Below are 15,820 nucleotides of genomic sequence, written 5' to 3'. Positions count from 1 at the left end.
CGCTCAATGGGAAACAGGCCGGGGCGGACGGGGCGGACGGGGCGGGCCGTGGGGAGGGAACAAAGCGCAAGGCAGACGGGCAACTCGTCCACTCCTGCCAACTCCCTGTCGTGAGCACCAGAAGCCAACACCGAGCACGTGAGTTTTAACTTTAATAGCGTTTGCTTTTTAAAATAAGACAGGGTGAAATTTCAGTTGCGCGGCACTGCTAGAGAGCCAAAGTTGCCGCACAAGCTGTGGCAGTGTACTGAATTCTTCTTTAGTGGTCCGTCGGTCCCTAGTCCGCCCCAGAGGCTGGTTCCCACGCTCAGCCTCCACATCTGACCGCCATCATTCCTGTTGCTTGTTACGGCAGGAACTATAAGTACACCCATCTTCCCACCCCTGTGCCCCAGCATTTCACCAACGCTGGACTGATTCTGACTCATAGAGACCCTACAGGACAGGGTAGAACCGCCCCTGTGGGTTTCCTAGACTGTAACACTTTACAGGAGTAGACAACCTCATCTTTTTCCCCGCTGAGGAGCAGCTGGTGATTTCGAACTGCTGACCTTGTAGTTATCAGCCCATGGCATAATCTCTACATGGCCAGGGCTCGCTCCCTATACAGGGTATACATAGTCAGTGGAGTTCTCACTCACCACCACCAAGTCAATTCTGATTCCTAGTTACCAAAGGACTGGGTAGAACTGTTCCCATGGCTTTCTGAGACTGTCTCATGACGGCGTAGAAAGCCTCGTCTTTCTCCCATGGGACAACTGTTGGTTTTGAACTGCTGACCTTGCGGTTAGCAGCCCAATAACGACAGTCACAGGCTACGGGCACTAACTCCTCACAACAGACAGCATTGCATCCCTGTGCCATCTAGAATGCACAAAATATCCGAACAAAGATTATGAAATGCCATTCGCCATTTCGCTCCTCCAGTGGGACCTTGCTGGTGGGGAGGAGCGAATGAGCCCCATCCCTCAGCAAGAGGCTGGGGGGACGCGTGGCACTGGGGGTTTCAAGCAAGTGAAGCACCTTCTGCATGGTTTCCTAAAACCCGAGTTTTCTACTCTGTCTTCCCTTTGAATACTCTTGTCTTCACCAGCCACCGTACTGGAAACCCTGGTCGCAGAGAGAGAAAGGGGAAGGTGCTGTGGGAGAATCCAGACTATTACTGCCTGAAGGCTTTCAATGTCAGGAATATGTGTATATTCAGACTACCACCGGAGGGCATTCTTTCAGAATGTTCTAAGTGCCATACAGCAAAGGGAGCTGGACGTTGGTGTGTGTCCCTCAAGATACCTCACCATCATGCTCTGCTTCTCACTTCTCTTTCGGACTGTCTACACGGGATGCAAAGCACCCTGGTGGCCTAGTGGTTTTGTACTGCGCCACAGACCACAAGGCGAGCAGTTTGAAACAGCTAGCCGCTCCTGGTTTTCTAACGCCTGTAAAGCAGAACAGTCTTGGAAACCCACGGGGGCAGTGCTACTCTGTCCTGCAGTGTCCCTGTGAGTCAGAATGGACCCCACCTGGAAAGCAGAGGACGACGATCTCACAGAGGCCCGGGGTGCATACCTGTGAGGAGACAGCCTATGACGAGGAGTGCCCGTCGGGGGGTCCCCATCGCTCCGCAAAACTGAAAAAGTCCAACGGAAACACTGTTAGCCAGTGGGTCTTCACAACATCATTTCAGTCAAAAACACCCACCAGGTAAACAGCAGCAAAGGATGGGGGCAGGTATGGGTGACAGCTGATTATCAGTTCAACTGAGGTCACTGAATGGCACGTGTGAAGACTGTGGAAATGTCCAACGTTTCTAGACCTATATATTTACCACCCTAAAACCAAAACCCCATGAGACGCCTGAGAAAATCCGATCACTGGAGGGAGCCGCACAGGAGACCTGACGAGAGCCACCGTAAGCAGAGCCCCGTGGGACGGGCACCGCTCTTATATTCTGAAAGGGGCAGCTCTGTGCCCTCAGAGGCAGACAAGGCAGCCAGGAGAACACGTCCTTCCGGAGCAGTGGTTCGCAGCCTTCCTCACGCCGCGACCCTGTCATACAGTTCCTCTGTGGGGACCCCCGACCATAACAATATTTCCGTTGCTCTTCATCGCTGTCATTTTGCTACTGTTATGAATCGTAATGTAAACATCTGATCTGCAGGATGTATTTTCATTGTGACAACTTGAACATAATGAAAGCATAGTGATTCATCACAAAAGCAATTTATAATTATATATTGTGAAATATTTATTTCTACTGACAAATAAATGAAATATTGTCTTGAAGCATGGTGTGGCATGGTAACAGTTTTGACTCTGGGTACTCTTATGTGGGTGTATCTGCATGTGTATCGTCCCGCCTGGAGACGATAGAAGAGTGGTGTTTCGCTTCCTAAGGCCATAAGAAATACATGTCTTCCAATGGTCTTAGATGACCCTGGTGAAAGGGTCATTCGACCCCAAAAGGGGTCATGACCCACAGGTTGAGAACTGCTGCTCTAGAGCATTTTAATGAAGATGAGAAACACCATGATGCGTTTCCTCCACTTTCCAACCAAAGTTGTTCTCCCTCAAAAACGGTTCTCACTTGGGTCCTGTTTCGTCACATGCAGAGGTCACATGTTCATCAACCCCTGAAGAAATGGCTGGGTATCTTCATGTGAACAGGCTCGAGGTTGTTCCCCTCTAACTAGCATCACTTAGAGCAGCGGTTCTCAACCTGTGGGTCGCGACCCCTTTGGGGGTCGAACAACCCAATCCATAACAGTAGCAAAATGACAGTTATGAAGTAGCAACGAAAATAATTTTATGGTTGGGGGTCACCACAACATGAGGAACTGTATTAAAGGGTCGAGGCATTAGGAAGGTTGAGAACCACTGACTTAGCGAATGTGTTTGTGTTTGCGATGGAAGTGGCAGGGGGAGGATAACTTACCTAAAGGTTGGTGGGTCAAACCCAGCCACCTCAGAAAAATGGCCTGTGAAGTCCTGTTCACAAAGCTCACAGCTAAGCCTGATGGCTTCTCTTCTACTCTAGCACATGGGGTCAGAATTGATGCTACAGCAACGGGCTTGGCCTGGGGGTGTCTGGGATGCAGAGGCTCTATCAGACTCAGCCTTGGCGCTCCTAAGACATGCTGATTCACACCCGGAGTTAAATGAGGCGTGGAAAACCTAAGGGTCAGGCATAAAAGGCAGAGCAATAAAGAAAGTGCAAGGGGAGAGGAAATGAGAGAGAAAAGAAAGATGTGCTGAGGAGGGGCGGTGTGAAGTGGACAAGGGGGTAACGTGTAGATTCTACAGAAGCAGGAAATACTGTTCTTGTCAAGGTAATGGCTCTAAAGAAGATGCTAAGTTCTGCTTTCCACAGCAAGGGGGAGGCGAGGTCGGAGGCAGGGGCGAGGACTCAAACACAGCCAGGCCTTAGGGAAGGGGCGAAGGGGAGGAGGGCAGGAAGTGAAGGAAGTGAAAGTTCTGAGAGGGAAATCAGAGGGGCCCATGTGGTGCAAAAACACTGCAGGCTCCTCCCTCGTGCCCTCTGTAAAGGTGCCTTTTCTCTCTCTGCCCTTGTCCACAGGGGGCGCTGGTGGCGTGTGGGCCACTCGTTGGGCTGCTAACTGCACGGACGAAACCACCAGCTGTTGCATGGGAGAAAGACGAGGTTTTCTGCTCCCGTCAGGAGCTAGTCTCGCAAACCCAGAGGGCCATTCTACCCTGTCCTGTGGGCTCACAAAGAGTCAGATCGGCTGGATCACAGAGAGTTTGATTTTGCTCATTTGTGCAGACCTGCCACACCCACCACCCACCAGTCAGTTCAAACCCTCCAGGGCAGAGTAGAACTGCTCCCTTGGGGTTCTGCGGCTGTAACTCTTGACGGGAGCAGACTGCCTCATCGTTCTCCCACGGAGCAGCTGGTGGGTTTGAACTGCTGAGCTTATGATTAGCAGCCCGGGGCTACCACCACTCCCCTTTGTTCATCTTCCCCTCCCTGTGTAGGTGAAATCCCTGATCACGTGCTCAGTGCAAAGGAAGAGCGAACGGTCCCTTGGCAGCTGTTGGGGCGACTGAGAGCCCACATTTGGATTGCAGGGCCTTGGCAGGGGTGCAAGCTCTAAGATAACCCATAATCACCATCTCAGTCCTGGCCTGGGAGACATCAGGACCCGGCAGCTGCTCCCACGGCCAACAGGTGGGCTCTCCCTCACTGGGACCCTACAGAGCAGAGTAGAATTGTCCCTTCAAGTTTCCAATATGATAAATCTTTACAGGAGCAGCCAGCCTCGTCTTCCATCTGTGAGCATCTGGTGGTGGGTTCGAACCACTGACCTTTTGGTTAGCAGCTCAATGTGTAACCCCCTGCACCTACAGGGCTGCTTTGCGCTGCTCAGCAAGTCACAATTCATGCAGCAGAGTGAGTTCATGGGTCTTTTTTTTTTTAATTAATTAAATACTTTTACTGGGAGCTTTTACATCTCTTATCACAATCCATACAACCATCCATGGTGTCAAGCACATTGTACATATGCTGCCATCATCATTTTCAGAGCATTTTCTTTCGACTTGAGCCCTTGGTATCAAGAGTTCGTGGATCGTTTTGTTACTGGCTTTGGAACTGAAACAGTAGGTTAAGGGTTAAGCTGAGTGTCTCGCTCCTCCCCCCTCTTAAAAAAATCCTCATTGTCAATCCTGACCCCTCTTCCTGTAGAGAGGCGCCCTGGTGGTGCTGAGGAATAAGTGCTGGGCTGCCGACCATGTGGCCCTTTGGGAAGGTGGACGGAGACGGAAGAGAGATGGGTTGCTGGAGGGCTGCTGGTAACAGGGGGCCCATTGTGGACACAGTGGCGCTGTTGTGTTCTCACCCAGGGAGAGTATGAGAAAGCAATCCTTCCTGAGCCCCAGAGCTCCCAGTGGTGTCACAGACATTTGATCTGAACAAGTGCCGGTGGAAGCTCAGAGAGGCTTAGCCAGTTCCCCACCATCACACAGCTCATTGCAGGCAGGATTCTAATGGAAGGCCTGTGTGATGTGAAAGCCACTTAGGGAAGGTTACAGTTTCAGCTCGCTCGCGCGCTCTCGCTCTCTCTTGCTCTTCTCTCTCTCTCTCTCTCTCTCACACACACACACACACACACACACCCCGCAACAATTTTCCTAATGTAGTGGGGGTCCTGCCTCCGCACTACTCAGGCTCCGTGCAGCAGGGAAACATACCTGCAATGCTGTGAACCCAGATGTAAGTCCCACCCTGGTAGCTGGCCGGGGGTCCTGCCTGGGAATGTTGGGTTTCCTGCCCAGAGCTGGCAGGCCAGTCTGATGCAGTGCAATTAGCAGTTGAAGGTCGTTCTGTTTGTGCCTGTAAATATCAGCTCCCCTCTGGTAATCCATTTAGCCACCTTCAAAGGTGTTGCCCAGAGCTAGCCTGATGCCCTGGATTCTATCCCCCTGATAAATGGAGTTTCGCTGGTAGGGCTTGCCAACGCTGCATCTTGGAAAGTATTCCTCAGCCTGAAAGACAGGCCCCGCTGCTTGGACAGCAGCAGGCCCTGGGACGCGCTCTGCCAGGCCAGGTTCCAGCCAGATTTCCTTCTGCGCGTCCAGATATGGAGGCCCCGCTGCCAATGAGGGTTATTTCCCGGCTGACAAACTGGGCAATGCAAACAAGACCTCAGCTCGAGAGTGAAAATGCTGCGAATGCTGAAAATCACCGTGTTTGCCAAGGGGAATTCCAGCTCCAGGGCCAGAGATACCCGGGGTTCCCTGGCTCAGCCCCCAGGCTTGCCTGTGAATGCAACCAGACCTCAGGCTGGTCCCCGCAGAATAGCTGCAGCATGCTCGCCCCTGGGGGAGAAGGTAGTCTTTTCTCTCCCCTGGCCACACAGGAGGAATCTCGAGGGTCAGCTCCTTCTGCTGCTAGTTTTACTGCTCCCACTGAAATCTGGGAAGAAACACTCACCCCTCATCCTCCCTCATGGGAGCCTTGGTGGCATAGTGGTTTACACCCTGGATTGCAAACCACAAGGCCAGCAGTTCGAAACCACCAGGCAATAATCTCCTCGGGAGAAAGATGAGGCGCTCTACTCCGGAAAGATTTTCCCACAGGAGCAGCTCAGCTCAGCCCTGCCCTACAGGGTCACTATGAGTCAGACTCAACTCTACCGCACCATGGCCCTTTTGCTGCGGTTCTGTTCCTGTGTGCCGAGGTGCATCCAGGAGGCAGCTGTACAGAGAGGGTGCCGGAAACAGGCAGCAAGAGCAAATCACTGTGCAGGGAGGATGTCAGCAGGCCTGCGGGCCACGCCTATGCCCTTGACCCACGTCCAGCTGTGGTTCAGTGGTAGAATTCCCAACTTTGGCCCCAGAGACACCGGTTTGACTCCCGGCAGGGCTCCTCAAAGGCAGACGACTGCCCCTTATTTGTCAGTTAAGGAGTGTGGGCTGGTGTGGCACTGAACAGGCTTCAGCAGCTTCTAAACTCAGAGGGACCAGGAAGAGAGGCCTGGCGATCCACTTCTGACAACCAGCCAAGGAAAACCAGACGGATCCTCAGGGTCGCGTCTGCAACCCTGTGCGTTAGGAGTCCGGAGATGACTCCGCAGCAGCTGGCGGCGCCACACGGAGAACCCAAGGTCTGCCCTGGCTCGTCTCCTGTCTCCTTAGCACGTTGCCAGCCTGCGCTCTGCGAGCAGAAGCGGACAGCCACGGAGTGTCGCCCTGGAACCAAAGACAGCAAGCTATTCTCCAGAGTCAACAGAGAGCCCGCTTTCATGTTGTCTGGCCCTCACGCCTTTCACTTAGAGCTGTTGAGTATTGAGTTTCACCCCACCCTGCCATGATTAAAGGCCACAGGAGACTCCGGCCCCCCTAAAGCCACGGATGACCATTTCCAAAGTCCTGTTAAATTCAGCTCTCCTGAGTTAATTCTAGCTGTGAAAATTGCACGGCTGGTCTTCTCTCTGCTGTTCAGCTCCGTCTCAAGCCTCCCGCCTGGGCAATCCAACTGGGTTTATACTGGCCACAACAACCCTTTCTATCCCCTGACCCCTACCCCAGGGAAAGTCTGCCCCCAGCCAGGGCCAGGTTCCTGGTTTTGATCTCCCTAAGCACCATGAGACATTCCTGGGGACAGGGGAACGGGCCGTTTTTACATGGGCACATTTTATGGGACAATCTAAGCTCATAAACCTTTCTCCTCTCTCTGCACCAGGTATTTACTCACAAAAGACAAAAGTGGCATTTCCTTTGGATGGTCGCCACTCGTGTGACTCGGAATGGGGCAACTTGAGGAGTGATAGCTTTAGTCTTCAAATGACCACCCCCTGTCATCGCTCCCCTCCCCCTGCCCATACATGGGGTCTCCGCGTGCATAAACAGAAATGCAAATACCCATAGAAGAATCAGAAGTCGTAAGAAATCGTGTTATCTAAATGCTAAGGGTTCACAAGTAGGGCAAAAGCTGCACAAAAGTCCACAAAGTACATGTGGCCCATGAAAGGATTATTACAGCGTCATGGGGAAGGAACCCAGTCGTCATCGTTTGTTTGTTATTTTTTTTTTCTCCAATCAGTCTTAAAATGCACCCTCCTCCCAACCACATAACTTGTTTAGAATCTACCGGAGTCGCAGTCCCAGACCGAGTAGTTGCAGTTCCTAAATATGACCAGCAGATGGAAGTGTTGGTCCAAGGACGAGCACCCAGAAGTTCATGCAAAATGTTCTGAGCTAAAACTAAACCGTTCCAAATCATGACTTACAAACTCTTCCTTCCTTAGTTTGTGTGTGTGGTTTGAGGATCTTAGTTCACAGTCCGTGGAGTAGGAATACGAAAATGCTTAAATGTGCCATCTAAGAGATAACTGCTGGTCTCTACTCCAAGGCAACAAAATAGAGCGAAGGAAATCAAAGTCAAAAACTAATCATCGTAGTCCACAGGATGAATAGCGCACAGAATCACCTCTTCTAACCTGCGACCAGTAAGACGAGATTAAATAGTGCCTGATGGTGACCATTCTGAGAAGGGATAGCCTAGAAAGTCCTGGGTAAAATGGCAGGAAAAGGTAGCACAAAATTCAAACTCCTATAAACAAACAAACAACAACAACAAAACTGGTCAGTCCTGCTGGAGCAACAGAAACTAGACAACTCCCAAGACTATCGCTCTAAAGTAAAATAACGGTTGGACTTGGAATTGGCACTGTTCCTATGGCCCATCTCCCAGCCAAATAACAGGTTGGCTTATTGTGACTTAAGCCTTCCTCTAAACCATTAACTACAGGAGGGCAAGCGGTCACCATTTGCCCAAAAGCACAGAGTAGGAGGGTAAGGAAGCTAGACCATTGGAAACAGGGAGGCTGCTGACACTGGTCAAAACTGTAACCAATGGCACAGAGCCATCTCTACATAAATCGTTATTTGCTATGTAGTGTCACCTCAAATATGTGGCATATTATTAGTATTTAAAAAAGAAAGGCCTACATCTCCGTGGGGCCTTCGGGAGAATTTGGTGAGGGGTTTGCATTCTAGGTGCAGCGGCATTCCTCTCCTCATCGGCCTCGCCATCATCATCACCATCATCATCATCACCAAGCATATCTACTCAGGCGGCCAAGGCAACCAGGTGGACGCCGCAGACACGGGCAGCGCGAGCAGGGGGGTGGATGGTGCAAGGTTCCCTGCGTTCGTCCCTGGGGAGATAGCGCACACTCGGGTGCTCGGAGACCACCTGGGCCGAGCTGCCCAATCTGTTCGCACATCATTGCCAACCCTCATAAACCCGCCCGGCGGGGGACGCGCCAGCCCCGCAGCCCGGGAACCGCAGGCTGATTGGAAACGACTGCTCCCGTGGCACAATAACGCTGGGTCGTAAAACAAACAAACAGCAACAGGCCGTCTGCGCGGCAGGGTAATGTGTGCAGGGCTTGGAAAACAAAAGTCCGCAACGATTCCCCTAAGAGCCCCGGGGAACCTTTTATCTTCCACTGAACTACTCTTCTCCCACATTTAATTATACTCACACCTCCTACCTCCATCCCCAAGTCTCGGGGCCCCAGCACACCCAGTGCTTCCCGGGGACACGCGGTGCCTCTGCAAGGCCTCTGTTTGACGCGTCGAGATAGGGGACAGAGGCCCGGGTTGTGGGTTCCGGGGCCCCCAGGTCCCGCGCTGCACCGCTGCGGCGGCAGCGGGCGAACAGCGGGCCTCGCTCGGCGGCCGCTAGAGGGCACCGCAGCCCCGCGGATCCTCGCGCGCCCGCCCGCGGCTCGGGCGCTGGGTCGTAGGCACCGTCGCCAGGACGCCGCTAGCAAACTCTCGCCGGGACGGTTCGGCCCCGGCACTGTCTGGCCCCCGCCACTGCCCGGTCCCCCGGCCCCTCCGCACTCACACCAACCAACGCCGTGGGTCGTGCCCCCTGCCGCCGCCTCCACGCTTTGGGCGCCCGGTGTTGGAGATGACGCCCGCTCGGGGTCCGGGGTCTCCGCGCCCCTGCCGGCCGTGATCCCGGCCTGGGCTCGGGAGCGAGCGACGGACGGTGAGACCCGAGACTAGACGCTGGGCGTTTGCATTGTTTTCGTCGCAGACCCGGCCGGGGGCCGGGCGGGGTGGAGGGAGAGGGGCCGGGCTGCGAGGGCAGAGGGTTTAGGGTTACAGGCGCGCGCCAGCGCCTCCTATGGGCCCACCGGCGCCCGGCCGCCGCTCGGGGAAGCCAGAGGCCGACCGTGGCTGCGCCCCCACGGCTCTTAAGAGCCCGCCCCGCTCCGATGCCACTTTGCCCGACGCTCGCCGCGCCCGCGACCGCGTCCATGGAGCAGGGCCCCGGCTGCGGCTGGGAGCAGCGGGAAAAGTGAGCTGCGCGTCATCCTTCCTTTCTCCAACTTTTCTAACCTTTCGCGGCCGAGGCGTTCAGTGCCAAACAAAAGGAAATGCCGCCGGGTGGCTGCAGCCAAAGCCAGACAGCATGCAGAGACGAAGCTGAGCGCAGTCGGGAGTAGAGTTGTGCGCCCCAGTTCCAGGCAGAGCCCACAAGAGCCACCCCTCCCCTCGACGGCCGGTGCTAGGCGCGGTCCTTGCGGGGGCACGCTAAGAGGCGCACCTTTGGGTTCCCCCCACCCCGCAATCGCTACTTTCCCACCAGCGACGTGGAAACCGGGCCGCCGCTCCCGGGAGGCCGGAGGGCGTCTTGCCCGCCAGGGTCTGCAGAAAGGCTCTGGCCACCACGTCCCCAGGACGCGGCCCGGCCCGGCGCGCCGCCCACGTCCCGTCCCCAGGAGGCGCAAAACCCGCCCGCCTCGGCGCCAGACGCGTTTGCAGCTGGAGAGCCCAGCCCCACGCCCCTCCCCTCGCCCCCCTCCTCAGCCCGCGCCCCCAGAGGAAAGCTTCTCAGGGCCCAGAGCCAGGAGTCCCGATTCTGCACCGCGTCCCTCCGGTCCAAGGGCTGGCGAAAAGACCGAGGCACCAAGCCTCGGCGACAGGCGCCTTTTGTGACCCCCAAGACTACCTCCTCCTTACCCTCCCCCTCCATATTCCAGGCCTAAAATCTAACTGCTCTTGAGGCAAACCACAAACAGCACTGTACCAGAGGCTCTGAGCAGGGACAGGCCTGGAAGCCAAAATTAAGCTAGTCTGCTTCCCCACTCCCGCCGGTCCGAGAGGCGAGGAAGGGCCCCTGGCCCCGCGGAGTGTGGACAGGAGGAAACCGCAGGGGAGGGTAAAGGGGGGAGAGGGTACACTACAACAGCACCAGGGGCCAGGTCGCCAAGGTGGGGGAGGGTAAAAACCAGCCCCCGCGCCACCGCGGGTTTGGAGCAAAAGCCCCGGCGCCCTTCGGGCCCCTCCTGCGAGCCCCGGGCCAGCCTGGTCCCAGGCCGTTGGTCCGCACGCTGAGAACCGTTGTGCTCTAAATACCTTGGATGCCCACTCTACTCCATAAAGCTGCCTAGTGCGATCGGGAACTACCAGGGCGAAGTGGGCCAGTCCAAAACGTTGAGCAATTCGGCCACAGCGCCAAAAAAGCTATTTCCCATACCGCCCAGCCCAGGGCTTTTCCAAGGAACTGGGCCGGGCGCGGAGCGACCCGGGCAAACGGGGGCCAATCCACGCGACCTCCTTAGGCCGCGTTTGCCTCCCACACCGGAAGATGAAGTTAGGTGTCAAGTTTTTGTAGACAGGCACTCTTTTTGGCAAATTCTGAAGGCTTAGCGGGGCTGGGGAAGCGAGGCGTGGGGGGCGCGCGCTCCGGCTGCAGGGCAGTGGACAGAGACGGAGACTCAAAACCAGGCGAACCGACAGCTTCCGCACACCTCGCTAGGCCTCCCGGCCTCCAGCTCCCTCGGGCAGCCGGACGTGGGGGGTTCGGGTCACACTCCCTCTTTCCCCCCAAGCAGGCTGTGACCCTTTCCGGACCGAGCCCTTGAGCCCAGTCTTTTCGACTTGAAGAGGGCGCCGCCCGCTCCCCTGCGGCGGCCAGAACAGTTCATCTGTTGTCACGGGAAAGTCGGTTTTCCACGGGTATGCACGGCTACGGACGGCGGGACGCAAGGCCCCGACACGGGCTGGAGACGGAGAAAGGAGGCCACTGGAGAGACGAAAGCCGCGCAGGGCGCGCGCAGGCGGCCAGTGCCACGCATCCGGCGCGCAGCGGAGCACGGGGCGGGGGGTGCACGCGAGGGATCCACTGCCCGGAGGGCGGGAGGCGGGGGGCGACAGGCGAACGGCTCGCCTCCCACCGCTCGGGCTTACCTGGAACCCAGCTTTTCCGTTCCGGGACGTGCCTAACTTCCTTCCGAAAGGAAGGAAGAAATTCGGTACTTTTCTGGCAACTTCCCCTCTACTTCTCGGGGCCAGGACTGGCCAGCCGCAAAACCCAGGTTGGACAGAACCGGTTCCACTGGAGCAAGGAAGCGCGCAGGGGGTGGAGACCACCGCACACAATAAGAGCCCCTCGGAGCGCAGCTCGGAATTCCTCAAACCCCAGTTGCTGGAATGCGAGGCGGCGACGACTTCTTCACTCGGGGCCAAATGTGTTTGTCATTACTGCAGACCGCCCGGCCGCCGCCGCCCCCGCGATCGGAGCGCGCCGCGGGACCAGCGCCCGCTCTCCCTCGCACCTCTGCCCTGGCGAAGGGCTGGGCAGCGCCCCCCAAAACCTTCGCCCAATCCCCACGCCCCCTCGGCTCGTCTGGCTAACCGCTGCAGTCGTGCTGGGTCTGGACTCCCCTCGGTCCCGGCGCAGCGCCGTCCAGCAATTCAGCGCGCTCGGCCGGCGCCTGGTGCACCCGGCCGGCCCGCATCCCCGGTCCGCCCTCCGCCAGCTGAGCCCTTCACGCCTCTCGGGCCCCGAAGCCTATTCCCGCGCCCCTCACCTCTCCCCTGCGTTTCCCAGCCGCGCTCCACGCCGCTGGGTGCACTGCAGTCCTGCCAAACCGCGGGCGAGGAATGAAAATACTCATTAAAAACCTGTCTCCTCTCAGGACTCGTTGCCAAGAAAAGGGCAAAAACCCTCTGCCCTCACCCCCAGGGTCACTTGGTGCTGGCCCCGGTATCCGCGACGACAGCCCCCACCCCCAAAAGAAACCTCAAAAATGTAAGCCAAACAACTTCTTGGAGAAGTCAAACAACAAAACACTGCTTTTAAAAATAGGTCTGAGAAATGTGTTGTTTTTCTCCGACCCTACACTTTTTTCTATACTCTCACTTTAGGTCCTCCTGTCCCCCTCCTCCAGTGAGAGCTTATTCAGAATCGATGATTCTGTAGACAGACACGCAATTGGAATTCCATCCCATTCCTCCTCCACCACACCTCGACCCACAAAGTTTAAGTGAAGTTCTTCACTGATCCAAAGTCTCATCCAGGACTTCCCGGAGAAACTAAGCTCTTGTTTCCCTCTCTCACCTTCTCCTCCGAAGTCAGTCTGTAATGGAACTCCTACACATCCAGCCCGCAGGGTGCCCACAGCCTGCAGTGCCCGCCTTGGTTTCTCTCTCCCTGGCTCCAATCGTAATGGGCTCAAAAACCGCGTTTTGTAATTGATTCAATGTTAGAGTCTATCCTCAAACTAATCATTTGCTCTAAGTAAATAGCTGTCAGAAAACGAAGGCCCCTCCCCCACCCTGGGTCTCTTCAAAATAAAAGTCCCCCTCGAATTCCCGACTTGCTGACTCTCTCAACCTCTAGACTGAGCCCTTCGCCTTTGCTCTTACGCAATCAGGGGGATCCAGCCACCAGCCTCACCCCACCCACCCCCGACTTCAACAACTGCGGGGCGGGGGGGGGCCGCTGAGACAGAGAAGAGCGGACCAGATGGAGTGGAGGTGGTCGAAGGGGGAGGTGTCGGTGCTCTGCGGGGGGGATGGGGACGGAGGTTTCCTGATATTGCAAACTGCCCATCATTTCCAGAGTTAGGCTTTCGAATTGGGAGACGCGAGCCTCTGTTGCTGTACTAGTTTGTACTGACATGGAGGCCACAAAACCGTGCGGTCAATACCCTGAGAGAATAGAAATCTGAGATCTACAGATGTCCTTTCCCAAGAAACTCCAGGTCCAGCTAGAGCAGGGGTCTCGTAGAGGTCCCGTGGTTTTGAACCTGGGATCTTTTTAGGAAACGTACCTTTTGGTTGCTAATCCTTTAATGGGGTAGGCAAACTCTGGAGACCAACGTAACAACGATGGGGTGTTTTTGTTGTTTTTTAAGAGACGGGGTGGGAACGGGGTGGGAAGATTCGAGGGTCTGCGTGGGCTTGGATATTGTGTCGCAGCACGACCTCTACGCCCACGGAGCCACTTTATCTTGTCCTGCCTTTGTGTTCGGGGTTATGAGGGGTGAGGTTACCCAAGCGTCTTTTTCCGCGTACAGGGAGGCACAGGCTGGGCCATGGGGAAGTTGTCCACCACTAGCTAGCCTACCTCCCCGGCATCCAGGGGGAGGGTGTGTTTGGGGCCCCACCTGGGGCTAGCCCCTAGGAATGCCCTGCGATCGAGAACGAGCCAACCCCTGCGCCCGTGGCGCGAGGCTGCAGACCGCTAGGAAGCAGAACGATCCTGCTCCTGAGTGAAAGGGGGCGCTGACGCTCCAGGAACCAGGCCTGGGCTGAGGGAGGGCTGCTAAGGAGCCAGCGAGGGGGAGGGGAGCGCTTACCCTCCCCGCTTTCTCTAATTTTGAATTCTTTTGTTGGAGGAGTCGGGGTGATCTTGATGCCCCGCCCACCGCCACTTCCCACATCAACACACAAACACACGCACACGTGCACGCCCTCAGAGCGACCAGGTTGAGGTTGGCATTTGGGACAGCCGCCACCTTTTCCCAGACCGGGAGGGTGAGCCCTAGACGGCGGCAAGCAGTGGGGTGGAGAAATACAACCAAAAGCTCAGTGCTGCGTTTAGCAAGGCGGGACTTTCGGGGTGTCGGGCTAAGGAAGAGGGTTCCTAGGGGCGGACGAGGGCCCCCACTCCCCCGGCCCTTTTGCGAGCACCTTCAGCTAGCGTGACTTCGGGGCCGGCTATTACTTCCACATGTTCCTTCAGGAAATCATTGAAGGCAAATATATGAACAGCCCCTTGTTCGGAATGCTAACGGATACCGTAATGTTTGTAGATAATGAACAGAGGAACGAAGCCTCCCCAAAATCAGAGTGCGGGGGTAAAAGGGGAGAAAGGTGGGGGCCGACTTGCAAGCCCTTTCGCGCGGAGACCCGGGTTTTCAGTCCAGGTGTCCAAGAGGGCCGAGGCTGGGGCGAGGCCTGGAGCTTACCTTTGGGGGCGGCGAGGGGACCCTGCTTTGCTGCTAAGGCAGCTTCCAGCAGGGCCAGTCCTGGTCCCCCGCACTCCGGGCCCCAGTGTTCCCCGCCCACCAACCGTAACTTCGCAGTTGGCTTCAGAGGCACTTAAAGGGGCCCGAAAAGCGGCCCGGGCTGGGGTGTCTCCCGGGCCGTAAACTCCGAGTTGAAAGCTCAGAGAATGGATGGATGAGCCTGCGAGCGCCCAGTTGTCCTTCTGGTAGTAATTACCTGCCTAATTTGAATGATGCCTTTGTTATGATCATTAACAAACATTTGCTAAAGGTTTCCATGTGTGACATTCTCGAAGGTTTAAAGGCCTGGAGAGCTGACTCCGAGGATAGCGCGCCGGTGGGGGGTGGCGCAGGGAAGCAAATGGTTGGGGGGCAGATTTTGCCGAGCTGGGTCCCAGCAAAGACCGGCGGGTCAACATCTGTCTCGCCTGCCAAAGCAAAATAAACGCAGTGCGCAGGAGCCACCGCGGGGCAGGAGGCCCTGGAACCCGGGCAGACCGCGCCCCAAACCGAGTCCTGCTGGGCAGCCTCGCTCCCCCGCCCTCCCTCGACTCGGGGGGAAGTTTGAATGCCCGGGTCACACACACACACACCGAAGCGGCCGGCCGGCTGCTCGCAGAGAAGTCCGGTCCGCGCGCGGGACCCGTAACTTGGGCCCGTGCGCCTGGGAAGTGAGCGAGCCGGCGGCTCGGCCCCTGGGGTTCCGAGATCCGCCCAGATTGCTCCCCCGACGCCCGGGTGGTCCGAGAGCGCGGCAGAGGCGCGCAGCGGGGTCTGCTCCGGCTCGGCCCCGGGGAGGGGAGAGGGGAGAGGGAAACCGATCTGGGACGGTGAGTAAAAGTCCCAGCCCCGGCCGAGTTTCTTCAGGCTGACCGCCCCCACTCCTTCGAGAGAGAAGCAAAGGGTTAAGAATGAGATTTTTCTCCGAAAACTGGGAGTCAGGCTAGGACCGCGACCGGAGGAGGAGGAGGAGAAAGAGGAGGAGGTTCTGCTCTGGGATGGAGCTGAGGGGGGTTCGGGGAAGGAGTGGGGGCGGGGGCGCG

The 15,820-nt window shown here is 56.6% G+C and overlaps 1 protein-coding gene across 1 annotated transcript in view; it reads right to left on the bottom strand.

Moving 5' to 3' along the window:
* The window catches only part of PDGFRA (platelet derived growth factor receptor alpha), a 54,185-nt gene extending 41,168 nt beyond the window's left edge, over positions 1-13,017 (bottom strand). Inside the window, exons 1-2 of the mRNA XM_004706328.2 lie at positions 12,884-13,017; positions 1,567-1,627 (exon numbers count right to left, since the gene is read on the bottom strand). Of these exons, the coding sequence (XP_004706385.1) occupies positions 1,567-1,615 (49 nt within the window). The 5' untranslated portion in view covers positions 1,616-1,627; positions 12,884-13,017. The remainder of the gene's footprint in view (positions 1-1,566; positions 1,628-12,883) is intronic.
* Positions 13,018-15,820: the final 2,803 nt, after the last annotated feature.

The sequence above is a fragment of the Echinops telfairi genome, unplaced genomic scaffold (assembly GCF_000313985.2).
Source record: "Echinops telfairi isolate 266 unplaced genomic scaffold, ASM31398v2 ScPeMD7_7468;HRSCAF=8506_0, whole genome shotgun sequence".
In the NCBI taxonomy this organism is placed as follows: Eukaryota; Metazoa; Chordata; class Mammalia; order Afrosoricida; family Tenrecidae; genus Echinops; species Echinops telfairi.
This window is presented reverse-complemented; position numbering and strand designations above follow the sequence as displayed.